The sequence below is a fragment of the Manduca sexta genome, chromosome 21 (genome assembly GCF_014839805.1).
Source record: "Manduca sexta isolate Smith_Timp_Sample1 chromosome 21, JHU_Msex_v1.0, whole genome shotgun sequence".
Lineage (NCBI taxonomy): Eukaryota > Metazoa > Arthropoda > Insecta > Lepidoptera > Sphingidae > Manduca > Manduca sexta.
Window position 1 is genome coordinate 5,888,417 of NC_051135.1, and position 20,177 is coordinate 5,908,593.

Below are 20,177 nucleotides of genomic sequence, written 5' to 3' on the forward strand. Positions count from 1 at the left end.
GTACTCGAGAAGAAGTTAAAACGCATGATTCGTAACGCGCGAAAACCAAAATAACCTTAAAGAATTTATTTCAAAATCCCAGACAGACGCCTAAATTTTATTTATTTCTACGTCTTTGACTAGATATACAACAGTAGATACAAAATATGAATATTCTGAGTTAGAATATTTGCGTAAGTATGGATTTCCGCTCATTGATATATTCAAATTGATTACTAGTTATTTTTGTAACACCCGCTACTGTAAAATAAACAGTTTGTGATCCTACTTATGAAACGTAAGGCATACTGTATTTGTTTACACTATTACTAATCTTTTTAACGTCCGAAAAATGATGTCATGTACCGACTGGAAATAATTTACTCAACCCAGACCGGTCGTGTGTTTTAAAAATAGAAAATCCTTTGATTTTTAAAATACACGTTTGTATAAACCTTATTGGTGGTACTAGAAGTAGTTCCAATTTAAGACATAACAAAATTTACTTATGTTTTACAAATAGCCATCTTAAATTATAGGTATAAATAACTATCAAGATACACTCGTATTAATCCAACCAGATCCTTAAACGATACACGCGTCACCTTTTAGAAAACGTAACGGGCATGTGAAAATCAAACGTGACTGCAAAGTCAATGAGTCGACGGCACATATACAACACAGCATCTAGATTCTATGATGAAATAAGCATCACACGATAGATAAAATATGATATCAGAATACAAATAATTATGCAAACCAATAAAAAATACTTATACATACGAATTTCGCGGACGGCAAGTTCAAGGCTCTGGCGCCGATCAACAGGCCTTATGAATCTTAACACAGAGCGATAAGGCTCATCTTGGCAGCGCTGGTAGCGATTTGTTCGCGATGGACGTTTCAAAACTGCAATCACATTGTTACGTGTCGGGCGGACGGCAACAACCTGATTGTACCGTTGAACGATCCACGCAAAACTGACCTACTGCCTGGAAAGTTATCAGGGACGACCGTTCCGCTTGACGACCCAAACCCGCCGGATCCAGAGATCAAACGTGTTTAACTAAAAATTGTCTCGTTATGATTTCCATGACTGGCCTTTTTGTATGTTTCATACATAAGTTGGTCACACGGCAAAATTTCAATGGGCAAAGGTAATGCGAAATGAGGGTAAGTGTAGAAAGAGCTACAATAAACAAAATTGCCGCATATAATCCTTTTTTTAAGGTATGTAGAGTGGGCTGACCTCAAACGAGTGTGCGCGATAGCATGGCAAAGAAATCAAACGGCTGATGTCATGCGACAGGACGTCCTTAATGGCTGTTCTAGTAGATCAACACGAGACAATAGATAGTGGTTCCATTATTATTAGTTGTAAAACGGTCAGTCGTGTCATATCATTCATTCTACGTTAATGAACATTAATTCGCTGCAAGTGGAACTGATTCAGTCGCTATCACTGTTCTAGCGGTGGCATTGACCTTTGACGAAACAATTCGTATTACTTAGACAGTCTTATTTGACTTCTTTAGCATTCACGTTTCCGACACGAATACAAGAGGTTATGATTTATTTTCACATTTACAAAATAAAATTACCTTGACGAAACTTATTATTCTATTACAATATATTTTGATAAAATGAACTCAATATTATGACATTTTCTACCTGTAAAGGGATATACAAACAATACACGCGGACAAAATGCTACTACAGCATAGAGATATTATACTTAAAATTGCTTAGAATTTATCAGCCAAAATCACAATTTGTTTAGTGCAAGAACCTAGCTCTTGTCTTATCAAGGCCCAATTCCTAAATTGTTCGTAGCTTTCTTTCATTGTAAGTGACGCGTGGGTTAAAATATTTTCTTCTAAACCGCAGCAGGTACACAAGTCATTGATATCAAGTACCTTATATTGTATTACATATTACGGACGTGAAAAATAAAATAAAAATAAAGTGAAAAATATAATGTGCTGTATGAGTGTCAACTTTCAACATGTTCAAAATGAATACTGAACTTTTAAGGAGCCAAAATTAATTTAAGGGGTCGTTAATTAAAAATGACACAGCTGACAGTCACTTATGCATACGATTATGAATGCGTGTACGTGACTCGGTTCAGTTTCGTAATTCACTACTCATACATATCTACAGAACAAAACGCGTGTATTTATCCCAAGGAATCGTATGTATCCCACATCGTCCGAAACTGGGTTATTCAAACATTTTTTTTATAACTTCGGTGCAAGTTGGCTATCAGGGATTCTGATGTGGATAAGGAGCGCGTTGTATTTATAGTTGGACGCGGGGTCGTCGTGCCGAGTCTCCCACGCCGCGTGCGCCGCGCCTGCCGCCAAGCGATGGGATCCACAAATCACTTGCACCACGATATTTTATACTATAATGCTTAAATACGATCGGTTTGTATTATGGTTTTTATGATAGATTTTCCGTAATGTAGTATTATCGTATTTTATGATCGAATGTATTTTCTATTAATTTTCAACTATATAATATGTATTAATCTGCAGCATCGCTATGAATAAGGTAGATAGATGATAAATGTTTCATACGATACTAAGTCAAAATTCTGATGAACACTCAACATCAAATAGATAAAAAGCTAAATGAATATAACCTTTTAACCTTGCGTTGCTATTATCAATGCGAACTTTCTGATTATAGATATAGAATCAATTTAAGGTATCAGTTATCTACATGATTTCGCTTTACTAATATAATTTTGTTTCTTGAAACATTTCTTATAAAAAATATAAATTTAAATAGATCAGTGTTATGTTCAGTAGGTACCTAAGTAATACATATAAAAACACTTTAGTCAAATGAACGCAATACGCCGAAGTATGGAAAACTAAGCATGATTATTCGAAATATGGAATTTATACCAATGACCCTACGTTACATGGTTAGACTATGGCTTTTATTTACTGAAATGGAATTAAAAAAAAATAATCAGGCCATCATAATAGGTTAAAACTATAAATAATAAAATAGACATGAACTAAATGTTGAGCTAACAAAAGTAGCTCTTAAACTTTCCATTAATAAATGCATTCTTGCATATCATTCACATAATTTAGGTAAAAAGTTAGTGTTATGATCATGATCATTATCAAGAAGTGTAAAGTATGTCATAATTATATCTTGAACAAAATTAAAAAGTTATATTTAAATGTATTTAATCGACACCCAGACTCACAAACGACGTAGTCGGTTAATATAAAAAACAATACCATAAAATTCATTTTGATAAGGCTTCCCGTAACTTACATACGTTAAAGTTATATTTTCGGAACGTAAACATTGATAATGTAAATAAAGTCTTCATTCGGAAGGAGATACAATTCAGGTGCGTTCTATGTATGTATCTGTTGTGCAAATCTGCGATATCTGGCCTGTTAGCTCGACTCTGCGAATTCGTACTACTTATAGATAATATCAAACATTCTGTACATTCCACTGTAGGGCACACTTTCGCTTGCATGCAGAAAATTTGTGCTATAATGCACAAAGCTAATCTGAGTTGTAGACGGAGCTTAGAATGTAGCTATTCTAGGTAGATTTGTAGGTCACCTGCACGATTTTAGATAGATCTAATAAACGCAATAATTATTAAAAACTAACTCACGAATCTCTTCTGCTTAGAACTCAAAGAAAATTTCTCTGCAGTGTGGTCACCAAAGAAACCGCATGACCTAACAGTACCTAACCATATGGTCATGAAATTTAAAACGATGCCTTAAATCCCTATATAAAAATTACATCACTCGTGCATCATGATTGAAGAAAAAGTTCGCGATGTGGAAATCAAGTAGGATGAGTCAAACATTGCGACAAAAACTTGCACGCACCAAAAATTTATATTGACTTAAAATTTTACGGTGTAACGATAACAAGTATTTCAATATTGTATATAATATATAAAAAACAACAATATAAATAATATATTACGCAAACCCAGCTGCACAGTTCTTACAAATGCAATCGTCCTCGTGGTCTAACGAACAGATTTATTTAGAGCGACAGAATGCAGGCACGACATAGTCCAGTGTCACTTTGTGGCGACTCATTCATAATCTTACAGTAGGAATTAAAAATAGCTATCGACTACGTCTACAACGATAGTGAAAAACGAAGCAGGTGATGCGGGGATGTATAGTATTGCGAGAATACAAGATGTGGGATGACAAACACGCCGCGGTCATTCAACTCTTCACAGGAAGAATGTGTTCTACCGTTCACTCTTAACAACTCAGGAACTACAACCGCGATTGCTCCGTATTTTTTTGTTTCATTAACTGCGTTAGATTCTACACAGCACACGAAGACCACATCATTTTATAGAATCACTATTAAATATAAAGCGCAATCCCTTTTAACGGATATCAAAAATAAGACACACCAGCTAATTACTCTTTGGACAGAGTCCCAACCAGATAAACACCTAAACACCAGCCAAAAATACGCAAGATGGCGTCGACTTCATAATAAAACAATTTAATGGGCCAGCGCGCTTTCCGCGGTGACGAAATCTGCGCCGACGCATTCTCGTTGCGTAACTTGAAACGCGATCTCTGTAAGAGAAAACTGTTTAAGGTCGAAACAATTATGCTACATCTGACGATTGGCTTAATAGACAAGTGAACTTACTGCACAAGTGTACTTTAATCAATGTGAGAAATGTATTACACGTAACATTGCCTCTATCGACAATAGTATCAGTGTTTGGCCGTTTTTGCATACAAATATGCAGAAAGTACTTCTTTCCCACCTCATACATTCTCATTCTTTATTGTTTTAGTTCCTCAAAATTGCATAATAAACTCGTATCAACATACAACAATCATCCTGTTGTGCATCGTGTATTTCCCTAGCCAAAACCTATTCATCAGAATTTCCATTTTTCTGATTCACTGAGCAGTATGCATTTGATACAATTTTTCCGTTTTGTGTGTGAGTATATCTGTTATCACAGTAGCATTTATTAGCGTTGTTACGTAACATGGTAATAGCTAGGGGGAGATGGACGAATAAATTTGAGTATTCACGCGCGAATGCAACGGGAAGGCGCTCCACCCACCAGCGGAAGCCCAGCGGAACCTCGCGTCATTGGCTTGACTTTAAAACTTGGCCAACATGCCGTCAGCACCGTTCATTCATGTCACATATCATGCAGTGGCCGCTCATAATTTATGATACAAATCTTTACAGAAATAATACGCGATTGTAGCCAAATCTCGAACTGTCAGTTGATTCATAAATCTAAAATATTATTAGTAATTATATGTATAGATTACAGATAACATAAACGAGGCTATCAACACGGCATAATATTACATTAATAAGGTACATGTATTACCTAAACGGAAAATGTTCTAAAAAGCAGCGAGAACACACCTGCCATTAAACAGTCGTAAAGACAAAGATTTGTAAGCAGAGTTTGTTTTATTCCCTTTAAGGAAGTTCTAAATTAAACTAAAGTATTATCGCGGTCCATCGGCCGGGGACAAGTAAGGTCACATTAGGCACACCCATCCTGAGCGTCTTGTAATTTTTATTACCGGCCCACCCCGCCCTGCATTGTTGCGAGGTTTAATGAGCGTACGAAAGTACAACGTGCCTATCGCCTACTAATATTTCGTATGAATCGCTCCGTATTGATCATAGTAACCATGATATCACTCTAAGTTACATAAAGACAATCTTTAATAGGAAGTTATTAAAGTGATGATCATAATCTAAATCCAGGGCATAATTTACTGTCCTATGCTTGCTAATAATAAGAACCAATTTATATGATAAAAATGATAGGAGGAAAATATTATAGAAACGCATAAAAGGTGTGATTGGAGTTAATTTGCTTTTATATTACCTAATATCTAGGTAACCGAGGCCTTGAAAACTAGCAGAAAACCAGTTCTCTCGGATATTATAAAGCAGGGGTCCTGAGTTTCCTGAATTTAATCGTTTTTTTTTATGGTAATTTTCAAAAATGTAATAAAGATCTATGTAAACGCAAGCATTTTAATAGTATTTCGATATACAATTTGTTAACTTTCAATGCAAAATGCAATCAATTCCTATAAATCATTTCGTTCGAAAATATTAATAGATGCAATAAAAATAATCTCACTATATTATATTCTATTAAAACCCAACAACCTCTGCTGTAAAACAGCAAAACTAAGTCAGATATTGTCCTATTTAAAAGATTTCCGCCTCCGCGCTGTTTATAAATACAGTGTGCCATGTCATTAAAACATTCCATTAATTGGTATTAGTTGCTGTTAAACACAGGCACAGTAATTTTAACGTTAATGTCAGCATGTTTGAGACGCATTTCGCTTAAAGGGAACACAGCTCTGTATCTTTCAGAGATATCATGAAGACGCCTGCGTTAGTCGTTACAGAGATCAGGCGAGCGTTTGATATATTTTCTTCTTAGTAATATTTTTATGACCCTAGCATGTATTTCGAGATAAAAGCGATTTATGTTTGTGATAAAAACAAATTATATCCAGTGCCTAGTCACCCGCATTTGCTTGTAATATGCATCAATCTGCCTGCAGTTGTAAGGCGGAAAACTAATTAGAATTAATTTTAAACTACTGTTGTGGATACCATAAAATGCAGGAGAGATCGATGACACCCCATGCGGGTTAAACAATTTGTTCAGTTATCATAAACGTGTTAGCTCTTTATGATATACATTTTAGATAATTCAACATGTTACATGTTCTTTATTTTCTAGACACTATGATTATGGAATTAATTTCATTAGACACGATAGTGTAAAGTAAACTAGGAAATTATATAACTTTTACATTATACTATGATTATGCATTGAGTAAAACCTTTTTTTTATTATTATTGAAACGTTACGGTTCCAACAGCGGAATGAGGAATTTCTTCGTACTGTATGTGAGTCTAATATTTAATTAAAATTTAAGAGAAAGTATTTAAGAAATGCTGTAATATAAATGACCCAATTAGATAAGTTGGCGTATGTCCAGATAGACATTATGTGGAGTCTAGCTATTTAAATTAGGTACTAGTTTACCTACAATACGTATAAATGTTGTTGCAAAATTTTTTTTACATTACTATGCTAATATAAAATGTTACTATAAGAAATGTAGACAGCTATCATTAACCAGGTCTCAATGGGTGAATTATGAATAATAAAGTACGTATAAAATGCATTTGTCAGATAAACATATTGACCTCGGAACAACTACTCCAATCATCTCATCTTGAGACTGGTCCATAACGAGATAAATATAATCAGGCAATAATGTATCGTTGTGGCTCCAACCTACTTCTAAACAACATCCACAAAGGACTCCAGTGTACCGCATTCCTTCATGTTTATTAAGTAGCTCTAAATGCTATTAGTTACAGCTATTAAAATCATTCAATTGATTACAATATTTTGAATCGTCACAATGTGTTTAATGTACTGACCGAGTTTACAAACATATCTATAGATATGACAGCGATGTTTAAAAACTCAGCAAGAGACCAGTCATCTACGAACTGTGCGTAACTGCTAAACGATAAATTTTGTCGACAACTTTCGAGTAAATTAACTTTTTAATAGAAATCGAGAGCATCGCAATTGGTAGGTATAAAAACTGGAGTAATTAAATTAACAGATGACGTCGCGTAGGCGAACGAGCAAACACATGAAGTGTTAGACGATTAGAGTGTAACAGAAATACGTGTAGTCGGCAAGAAGAAGCGAGATGATATTAATCTCTCAACAACTCGCGCCGGTAAAGACACATGCAGATGACTTCGCACCAGTGACTCACGATTATTACTGCCTTTTTATTCTTAATCTAGCACAGGACATTTGAGCGGGCCCTATAAATTTACTGTAATATTTTTTCGAACATACCTGGCGATTTATGTTTTTAATTATACTTAACGTATCTAACTTCCTTTGACCTTGTCCCACAGCTTATTTACTCGTGCCTATTTCAACACGATGAAGTCACTATAAAATGACATTCTGTTTGAAATTTGACATGTATGTTTTGTAAGCAATTAGCGCTTGATGTACTACTGAAAATCAAGTACGTATTATTGCACAATTGCATGAATGAACCGGCAAACGTTGTGCGTTCACCAAATTGCTTAATGCGAAATGAATGGGACCCTTAAGCCGTCCACACACAGTAAAGCCGGCGGCAGACCGGCGCCCGCGCATCCCACACGTGTGGCGCAACAGCGGCACTTTCGACATGTTTGTCTTGCTTGTTAGTAACGCCCTGCCTATCGATTATAGAAAGCGAATCGGAAGCCTGTGTGAAAAATGGTGACCATATTCTAAGTTGGAGTGTTAACTTTTGAGTTTTACATAACCCAACTTGATAAACGTTGTGTTTTAGCAAATCCGTCTGTTGTATAAACATTCGCACTTTAAATTAAGATAACTAGACAAATCTGTTAACTGTAGCTGAGGCCGGCGAGCTTCCAGATCTGGTCAGGCGGGCGCCACCTACGTGCTTCTGTAGAAAGTTGAAGAACTAGACTGGCCCAGTTTGGACGAATTACGACGCGACGCCGCTTTGAATGACTCGTATTGATTTGCTTTTCACTTCTTTATTTTGTCACTGATTTGAATATATGTGTATAATATGATTAAAATGTATATAAAATTGCTAAGGCAATTTAAACTGTTCAATTTAATTATAGTTTTTAAACCTGATAGACCTGACTACCAAATTATGATATGACCAGTTAGGAATTCGAACACATAATAATGTATAACTATTAATTTGTCCACAGCATACGTGGACCACTTTAGACTGGATATTCTTAAGTTTAGTAGGGTTATTAAGATTTCCAGGAACCCAAAGAAATTCCATCGCATATTTGAAACCACCATGGTCTATAGAAGTAATATATGACGAATATACTTAATAATTCCCTGACTTTAACAATTATTACAAAAACCATTATCTTACTTCAAGGGTAGACCATTTGCTGGATTAACACATAATCTAATTTCCAGGAAATTTTCTACTATAATAAATAATGGAATATTTAAATCTAATTTTATGAATAGATGGCGATATTTTATACTTTTATTAAGGGAAAGGCTTCTGCACGCGGGCGTAGCCGCAAGCAACACCTAGTAACATTACAAAACACACTGTATAGTTATTATAACTTTAGAACACGCTCATTCACATAAATATAAATAGACCTACGATGACCGTTAAATATAAAAACGTACGCTTTAATTTGAACACAAATGAAGTGATAAAAATAATAAGTACTTAACAAGTAATAGTTACTGGTAGATATCATCTTTGTAAACATTAAATAACAGGTCAGGCCGCGTACAGCCGAGGTGCACATCGCGATTAGTGGCGTGAAGGCCGGACAACTTGTTATCGCAATCATTATGATAGGGTAAACAATAAAAACAATTTATTTTCACATTTTTTATTAAATGCTGGTTGTGCGTTTCAGCGTGCGTTGTCTTTGAATACGAAAAATATAAGTACTATTTTGTGGTCGAATCAGTCTAGCTGACACCTACGTTCAATGAAGCTATATATGTTATATTATCTACTTAAGTAGGTATGAGTTTTCAAGCAGTAAGATGAAATATATCACCCGAATACCTGCGTAACTGACACGTATTCTATAAAAAAGCCAAACAAATGTCAAAGTTCGATAAGTTATAATCTGTCGAATGACAACAAGCTTAAACTCGAATCAAGTACATGGTTTGACCAACAGAAAACTGCAACTTCACGTTGCTTACTTTCTTTACTTACTATAGATAATGTGTACTTAATGTTAATATCAGTTTATATCAATACACACCTATAACAAATTAAGGTCGTCACAAATCTATCATGCGGGAGCAAGACATTAGTTTATGACAGTATATCATCGGCCCACATCGGCATCTATAAAACGAAAACCTTTTTGTCAAAACAAGATTTATTCCGCCATTGTGCTATGTAGGCCAACAGTTTTCCATCTGTGTCGAACTTGCCGTCCATACCTAATTTGAACTCCCCACTATGTTTTTGGTGATTGTAAATGTGCTAAACCTTTGCGATTTTGTACCTACTGCTTGATAACGAGCTATTATTATTGGCGATTACATTGTATAATAATAGTAATGAAAATAAAACGAATAAATCATACAAACAGAAGTGATTGCATAGTGAACTATCAAACACGATTTAAAAATAAATTTGTCCGATATATGCCATTTGTTTTCATTTTGTAGATACCAATCAAGTCACAAAAGGTCATCAATGTAGCATATCCGTAATTTATGCAGTAATAAAGAGCCTTGTTCCTGTCGATATATTTTCCTAATATGGTTATGTAGGTAATGTGCAAGTTTATTTTTAGACGCCAGACACGTTTTTGTCTGTACATCCTTCGAGATTTAAAATCTACTGCCCGGTTCACATGGCACGCCTAGCGCTGTTTGGAGAGATAAAGGCATCCGCCGGATCACGCAAAGGTCCCCCAAAGGTAAGACCAACTGATCATTATCATTAAAGTAAACCAGCGTAAACGTATAGAAAATCCGTAGGAAGTGTTACGTTGCATTTCCTTAAGAACATAACCGATACGTTAATAGACCAATAATTACTGTTTCCTACAGTTCTGCAGAAATCGAAGGTCCTTATACGAGGCAGATTCATTTAATACTCAATAAACCTGCTTTACCTGTGTCCTAAAGTACCCATTGGTAGTAATACTTTTGTCGAAGTACTGAGTAACAATAGACCTGGTCTCTCGTCGCTACTTATTGAATATTCACGTGTGCTGAATGGTGTTCGCAGGAGAGCACATAAAATGGAAATTAAATCATGTTTAAAATACCGGATTGTCTTGTCGTGCAACGCAGAAGGTAAGCCACATTTAGATAGTAAGTACATGACTGAAGTTGATAGTAGATACTTGGTTTGCATGTGATTTACATGAAATCATTACTAAACCTAATTCGTATGCACAAAATTCAAATAATTTATTAGGACAATTTCGATAGTTTCCTAAAATCGAATTGGTAAGGTGAAATTGTGTTATATGCCAGACTCCATAAATCATAGCCCTTGTGTAGGAGTTTTTAATGGTGTTTTGGTATTACGGAATCGGAAATGTAAAAATCACATTAGGAGTGTTTGGTAGTACGCGTAGGCCACGCGTTCCACCCACAAGACAAGTTCACGCGGCGCTGCGTTCTGAAGCGATCGATTTTCATTTCAAATTACACTGCTCACGCGCAGCCCACACGCCCTTCCAGAATGCATTCTTTGTGTATTCAGTACATAACACTCCACGGTCACACGGATTTCATTAATACTTCGAGTAGGAGTACGGGTTTAAGATTTGTTCGTAACGAATTTCACTACATTAATTGTATGGATTTGAACAGTTTAACTTACTGTTACTGACTTCTTATGCAAAGAACAATAAGCTCTTTCAAAAGAATATGAGCCGGTGGCGCAAACATCTTTCTCGTTACTTAAGGGCAAAAGACAGTTTAGAAGTTCTTCACGTAGCGAAATGATGTCTATTTTCACAAAACTACAAAAATAACATCTCATTAGCAGAACGATCACGTCGCTTAAGATAAAACGCACTTAGATACGAAGTAGCAGTGTCGTGGGAACGTATGAAGAATAGGCGTCTCGTATGATCCAGTTTTCTAGAGATGCAATCTAGCCTTATCGAGGTCGGCGCGATAATGACTCGCGTGTCAATATTTGCTTTCTGTAACATTTTCTGTAAGCTGAGACAAAGAGAGAGAGACATGTGTTTCCACACCATGTCTTTGTGACACTCTATGGAACGTGTTAATAAACTATAATTAAAAAAAATACGATATTTATGTATTTATTAGCTATAGGTCTTTATCACTAAAAATCACCATGTTTAACTGGGAGGACATCATTTGTAAAGTATACATATATTGAATAATATAGTACTTATTTTAAAATAATGCCCTTTGAATAAAAGCTAAAACGTGTACTGAATCCGAACGGCCTCGTTGACACTTATGTAATATCCGATGACTGTCTGAAATCTTTATAATTAAGCAACATACAGCAAGTTACGACTGGTTGGCGAGCGACTGGAACAACCTTGCCTCCTACACCTCCACGCTGCCCACGACTAACCCCCATTTGGTCATCGACGTAGGCGCAATGCCTAATCATATACTAAACAACCTTATAATGAACCGCCTAAGACTCACTTTTGCCACAGGGTTGCGGAACTCTACATAAATGGTAGGTGGCGCCTACACACCAAACGCGATAATTACAATATTATTTATTCGTCTGATTGATTTATTTTTAATACCTTCGTAAGGATTAAGTTGTTGTATATAGCTTGTTCACTATTACAAGGTTCTATATTATATTTTTTTGGACAAATTGAATTATATGTGACATAATTCTATGGATTTTTCGTAAAAAATATTCCAATAATCCCAAACCATAATCCCGAATGACTTATTATCTTTTCAGATTTTTTACCAACATGAAAATATCAAGTCTCGTTTTTCCGACATAAGTAAAAATTAATATAGAAGCTTGTAAAGGTGAGCCAATGAGATATATTAAATTTATACCAAACTCAGAAGCCATAAGTCAGAATTCTATAAAATTAATAAAGCGTTATGCCTCTTTTTGCATATATCACATCACCAAGCCTCAGCTCAGTATGACGACTCAAAAGCTTTAAATTTGGCAAGTATGTTGCATATAGGGTGTGTGGAAGCAGAAAAACCCAGGGCTTTCATGCCGACAGAGCCGCAAGCAAAAACTAGAAAACAATCATCAGTAAGCACATGTACCTGTTTTCTTTGCTATATAAGGAGTAAAAATGCAATACTACAATATCGTATGAATATAAGTAACCGAGCAGAAAATATCAGTGATAAAATCATTGTTTAAAGGCTATTAAACTCATTTTTATCGTTTATCAGAGTTTAATCTCCAAGTCAAGTATGTGTAACACACTTGATAAACTGTATCTACAAATCTCGTCGGCATTTTATTACTCTACTGTATTGTCTATCTGTTTTGATAAAAATGACACATCAAATAATTATTATTCGATGTCCCTTTATCATAATTCACGCGTGACAGTGATTTTTTATCAATTGTATTGTATGTTTTGACCGAATTAGTTTACACTATCGACAAATTATTATCTAATATTGGTGATTCTTCATTGACATGTTGATAAGTATTGCCGGCGTTATCATATTATATTATTGTGGTTCAATTTATATCACAATAGTTGATTCGTGTAATGTAGAAAGTATAGTAATATTGTTGTTTTTTTTTGCAAATATACAGGACTTTGTAAGATAAAAACGATCTTCAGTTGTTGAATTTAATTTTAATGTAATTTCTGTAAACCTTCTACCATGATCGATGCTAATTTCTTATATATAAATTCGATGTGATCTTCATGGTTTAATCAACAATCAATGAATTTACTTTACAATATACATCCCAGATAGCTTAAGTATTTAGGATTACTCTTTCTCTGCCGAAAATACATCAGTTTGCTTGTTTTCATGTTGGCATTAGTTCAAGACACAACTAGCAATGGTAAATTTCAGATTATATTTTTGTTTAATAAACAATATTTTATTTAAATCTTTAGTTTTATACCCCAGTATCCAAAATAGACGTCGCAATTTCATAGTTGGAGGTAACGCGATACGCCACGCCTGTCGACTGTCAACTTGCCATCGATATTTTCGTCAAGTTGTCACGGCTCAGAGCGGACCAGCGCGACGTGTCAAATAAACCATAAACTATAACGTGCTCGTAATTTTTATTGGACAGCATAAAAGCGACTAACTTCAAATAACTTCGAATACCACTACGACTTTCGCAGTCAGCTGTCTCGTGTCCCACTTCCATACCAGTTTTATCAAAATCAAATTATTAAGTTAACCCTTCTCGGCACTTCTTTCTCGCTTTTTATGGCAAATGTTAAGACGAAGAGTTTTTTGAATGACTCAACCCGAATAAAATAAACATAACGAAATCCTCAAAATGTTGCTCATGCTATTTTACTGCAATAATGTTTTCTTTATCACTTGCGGCAGTTATTCAACATTTTATATGTGCTATTAAAAATGATACTCTGGATACGTAAAATGGTGTATATTTCCAATAACTTGTACCTACCGAGACAAATTTTGTTAGATTCGTGCGCTACTGACATTATTTCGCAAACGCTCATTTAAATACGAGTAAACATTGGACAATATGAGTCCAACACGAATATGAGGACAGATGTTGACATTTCAATTTAACATTCAACTGTTCGTCTGCTTCTCTACTCCACCGAAATCAATGAGTTATTTTAGGAAAGCAAATATGAAATCACTGCCTTTTAAATAAACCCTTGTCGTCATCACACGTATATTCAAGAGTATTTTTTTTTTATCATTGGTTCCAAGTTTTGCTCCATTCCGTTCGTGGACATAGGTGGCACCATAACCCTCTTATTTTCGTCATTTCGTTTTACAACGATTCGTCCCTTAAGTAGACTTTACTAAACTGATATTAATAAGACAATTATTGACAGTAAGTAGGTCTCTAAACGGATAAACTATACAATAATAAAAAGATTCAAACATACCCAAGCAATTCAGTGATAGGTATCTATTTGTCGGATATAAGAAATAAATCTAATATTCGTGTTCGGTTCCTAGGATAGGTACTATTTACCTACTTAGTTCTCAGTTGAAAAATAGGGAACATACGTATTTAGTTCCATAATCGATTCCATTGCCATTTATAAAGTTAAGGACGGATACATTTAAAATTAAAGGCATAAATATGAAGCAAAATAAGTAGTACACTAATGCCATTGATCGTAGTTAAAACTTAACAGTAAATCACAGCGGTGGCAACATTATGACATGTAGAAGTATCGGTCGCATAGACCTTGCTTTGCTAAGATACGTGACTTGCCTGCTTAATGGGTTTTAAAGTAATGTATTGTCTTCTGAATGAATTTTACTTTTGGCCCTTAAGACATGCTAAATAGCAACTATGTCGTTGTTTTTGCACTATGTAATAAAACTATGAAGTTATGAAGCCTTTTTAACATATTTTATTAAAAACTACAAACAAAGGTGAGTAAGATTTGTACTTACTTCCATTAAAGTACAATTCTGTTTACGACTATAAGTATAACAATTTGTTATAGGTATATTTATAATGTTTTTACATAAAACATGCTAATGATAGAATAAAATATATAATTAACATAATATATTTTAAAACCAATATAGCGTTATAAATCTTAACGGGAATACGTATAATCTATACCGGACACTTTATAATAAATTTGAAAAACAGATCTCGCCGCAGTGGCGTAGGTTAGGCGTTCACTTACCTATATGGTATAAACTTGTCGTGAACTAGTTAGTTATTAAAACACGTTCAACGATAAGAACTTTACAGAATAAAGGGATAAATATACCATTGTACCAGGAAATGTCACCATACTTCCAACTAAAACATATATAACAAGGTGCTTATCAAAAGGACAAATTATGCAGACTTCTTGAAGTGTATATTAAAAGAACAATGGTTTATTAATATATTATAATATTAATATTTGTGTGTTGATTTAAATCCACCACATGCGACATCGTCACGGAATACAAAATTGACTGCTTATCAATGAGTTCAACAAGAATCTCCATTTTATAAACATTGCTTGCATACGTAATTCAGTAATGCGGTCGTGCCTCAATCTATTTGGCATTTAGTATCTGAACGCAATACCTATAATGCCCGTATTCAGTAGGCATTCAGTAGCGTAGATAAGGACTACACACACGGACTGGTTACAAGCGAGCAATAAAAAGGGGGCTACACACGTCAGGCACGGAACAGTGCGGCTGCGACGCGCTGCGTACAAATCTTGTATGACGGAGAACGACGGCGTACGGTACTTGTACAGCAGGCGACATTCCTTCAACTCGCACGGAATTCATGCCTGTGACCCTACACGAACAAGTCGGCTACAGCCCGTGATGTCCCGATTATTCATCCCCATCACGAGCATAACCTCAAAATCTCAACTCGGCCAGTTAACATAAATAACATTTATTTACAACCGCGCTGCGTGGAATGGCGAAATGAGATACCTAAATGTGGACACCAAACCCGTTTACTACATTCATTTCACCAATCTCTCGTGGGCGACAATCTAACGATCACTGACCGCAAATCGCCGGAAGACATCCAAGTTTTCTTCGCTTTCCGAAATGCGGGATCGCGTTACAGACATCACTGGACCATAACTCGACGAGACGAAGACAAAAATAAACTTAATATCGTGTGCGTTGCAGCATTTGTCGACGCATCCAATTTATGATCGCCGCGGTGACAAGCATCGACGGTAGGATCTAGTACTTCGGCTGCCGATGTATTATAAATAGTACCATACGATTTTGACCTACCTTCATCCAGAAGTCGCTCCATGTGCATGAAAACATTCGGGAACGCAGCCAGTTGCTTCCTGTCTTTGAGCAACTGAGCTAAGTAGTCCGCTATACTTTGCGTTGAAGGATTGTTATTATCACACATTTTGAATACTATTTAAATAACTAATGACACGTTAAAAGTTTGTTCTAACACGTTCAAATAAGAAATTGTACTTTAGTTACTTGATTATTGTTATTTTTGTGAGATTGTGTTAGAAAAGTTAAAATTCACTTCCACACACATCGAAGTTTCGATCACCACTAAATGACGAAGTTGACCGAAGTGAAGTTGTGGGCGAATATAGCGCTGCGCTTGCGCTCTCGTCGGATAGATTTTTTGTGAACGCGTGCGACTTCTGTCCGCAGTGTAGGCGTAATAATAACATGTAGTCTTCTCGCTCGCACTCGCGGATGCCGGCCGCTTGTCTCCTTCTAGCGAATGCGAATGAGTCGCCATCTAGTCAACCCACTCATAACTATAATAACATGACATGACCATAACCATTCATTAATCGTTTTAAGTGAGCACTATGACGAATAAGAAAATAAGTAGGTATTCACCTAATAAGAGATAATTAAAAGGCTTCAACTATTAGGGAACTGACATTTGATTACTGATAAATTACCTTTCTAGGTAACATGTTTTTTCAAATGTGGAAACTGACAAATTCAATGAGAAATCAGCCATACCTAAGTGAGAATAAGGATTTCCTTTTTCACACTTCTCAACCTCTAGAGAAACAACACGATTTATCGTAAAACCCTCACCACAATCATAATATTATGATGTTGCAACCACATCAAAAATAAGTAATTAAAGAATAAAACACTGATAACAGTATTTTCGTCTATACTTAGTCTGGCCATAAATACTGTTACACTTAATTATAAAAAAATATTACATTTGAATTTCGAATCTGTCATTTTTATACGATTGTTCATTGTGTTTTCTCATTTTGGCGCCAATACATTGTAAAATATTTTGCGATATTAAAATGGTGTGGGGTGATAAAGAGAACCGAATCGCTGTGATAGCATTACACAAAGTAGGTATGGAGCCAAATGCAATTTTTAAAACTCTCCATACACTTGGTATTAGTAAAATGTTTGTGTACCGGGCTATTAATAGGTACAATGAGACCTCCTCTGTTTGTGACAGAAAAAGATCTGGCCGTCCACGTAGTGTTCGTACGAAAAAGGTGGTCAAAGCAGTAAGGGAAAGAATTCGAAGAAATCCTGTCCGAAAGCAAAAGATTTTATCTCGGGAAATGAAGATAGCACCTAGAACCATGTCGCGTATTTTAAAAGATGACTTAGGACTTGCAGCCTATAAGAGACGCACTGGCCATTTCTTAACTGATAATTTAAAGAAGAATAGGGTGGTAAAATCGAAACAACTACTGAAGCGGTACGCAAAGGGAGGTCACAGAAAAATTTTGTTTACGGATGAGAAAATTTTTACAATTGAGCAACATTTTAACAAACAAAATGACCGTATTTATGCTCAAAGCTCTAAGGAAGCTTCCCAATTAGTCGACAGAGTGCAACGTGGACATTATCCGACTTCAGTGATGGTTTGGTGGGGTGTTAGCTATGAAGGAGTGACTGAGCCATATTTTTGTGAAAAAGGTATCAAAACATCGGCACAAGTGTATCAAGATACCATTCTTGAGAAGGTAGTTAAGCCCCTTAACATCACCATGTTCAATAACCAAGTATGGTCCTTCCAGCAAGACTCGGCGCCGGGTCATAAAGCTCGGTCCACGCAGTCTTGGTTGGAATCGAACGTTTCGGACTTCATCAGAGCTGAAGACTGGCCGTCGTCTAGTCCCGATCTTAATCCGCTGGATTATGATTTGTGGTCAGTTTTAGAGAGTACAGCTTGCTCTAAACGCCATGATAATTTGGAGTCCCTAAAACAATCTATACGATTGGCAGTGAAGAATTTTCCCATGGAAAGAGTGCGTGCTTCTATTGATAACTGGCCTCATCGTTTAAAGGACTGTATTGCAGCCAATGGAGACCACTTCGAATAAGCTTTTTATATTTTTAATTGTTTTATATTTATGTATTAAACTGACACACTGTAAAAGTAATAAATGTTATTTGCAGTTAACAATTTTCTTTTTTCTTTATTACAATATTTATGGCAAGACTAGGTATTATCATCAATATTACCATTTAGGCTCTATCAGCGTAATATAACTTCTGAAACCATGGAATGTACCTCCCACTACCAGGTTATGAGTGATTTATAATTTTATGAACAAATCAATGGTTTCAAATTCAGATTGCGTCAAGATACATGACAGATTCTGTCTGTCTGTACTTTATCTATTTTCTCAAAATTTACTGAACGGATTTTTATGGAATTTGGTAGGGAGATAGTTTAAGACCTTGGGAAGGTTATAGGCTACTTTCTATTCCGAGAAAATATATAGCGGGACTTTTACCCCGGAAAACTCCTTCACCCGAGCGAAGCTGCGAGCAAAAGCTATTAAGATTATAAAACTATTGATTTTGGAGACAACAAAAGAAAATTATAAGAACTTATTTATTTACGCAATTAATTACTTAAATTGGAGTTTCTTACAAAGAAGGATATGACACGGATGAACTCCATATTTTCACGAGGGCGAACGAGCAAGTGGGTCACCTAATGTTACGGACATAATATTGTTGCTCCTAGTTTAAATAAATTATTACATTTCATTTCCCACTTGAAATATCATATTATATTCTTTATTGAACAATTTAGCAAAAATATTCGGCTCATTACATGCCCAAAGTAGTTTTTGTATCCAATATCCATCGGCGTGTATTATTGCCTTTACCAAACAGTTTTTGTATTTAAATAAATATAAAATTAATTTGATCACTCACTGGTTATAGTCATTCTCAGCGCTATAGCAGTTTAGCTAATACGTGTCACATAATGAATAGACTTGCCAAAGCGACAATGATACCCAATTCCCATTCCTCCTATCAATGTGGTGGCAAAGCGTGGTATTCATCCTTTTGCGATAAGAATATTTTATCACTGAAAATATCAAGAGGTTGATGCTTGTAGACACCCTAGAAGAAATTCCAGAATAAAGACTGATAGTTTTCTTAGGTTTGATACTTCTGCACATAAAATAAGCAGGTAATAAATATCTTATAAATGTTTATAAATTTTGTATCAGACGTTTATATTATATCTCTTAAAACTAACAAAATCACTCTAAACTGAATTAATTAAATTTTCCTACCTCTACTTTACATAAACAGTTTTAACATAAATGATTATATGTACGATAAGATCCAAAAGGCAAAAGTTGCTAATTTTATTAATGGTAATGCCCGAAAATAGCTGAAGTCCGTGTAGGCGGACTTTCATTTTGCAATTACGATGTAGCCGTTTCGGGTTCAATGACAGTAACGTATTTCATTCTGTGCTAACCATGTACATATTTGCCAACTTCGTACATCTAAGAAAACGTGAGGTCCATTCATTGCTTTGAGTTATAGATACCAAAAACGATGGTTAGGTGCTTAATAAATCACATTTTTATTTTATTCATGTTGTTTCTTACCAAAGAGATGTTCCGTGAAATACATATGGCTTTATAATTTTTAACTTCTGTATAAAAGCTATAATTAAAAACTGATT

The 20,177-nt window shown here is 35.3% G+C and overlaps 1 protein-coding gene across 8 annotated transcripts in view; it reads right to left on the minus strand.

Moving 5' to 3' along the window:
* Nucleotides 1-16,846, minus strand: part of LOC115444853 (protein held out wings) — a 68,570-nt gene extending 51,724 nt beyond the window's left edge. For all 8 annotated transcript variants that reach the window (XM_030170825.2, XM_037441196.1, XM_030170816.2 and 5 more), the window contains exon 1: nucleotides 16,502-16,846. In XM_030170825.2, the coding sequence (XP_030026685.1) occupies nucleotides 16,502-16,628 (127 nt within the window). In that variant the 5' untranslated portion in view covers nucleotides 16,629-16,846. The remainder of the gene's footprint in view (nucleotides 1-16,501) is intronic.
* Between the last annotated feature and the right edge of the window lie 3,331 nt (nucleotides 16,847-20,177).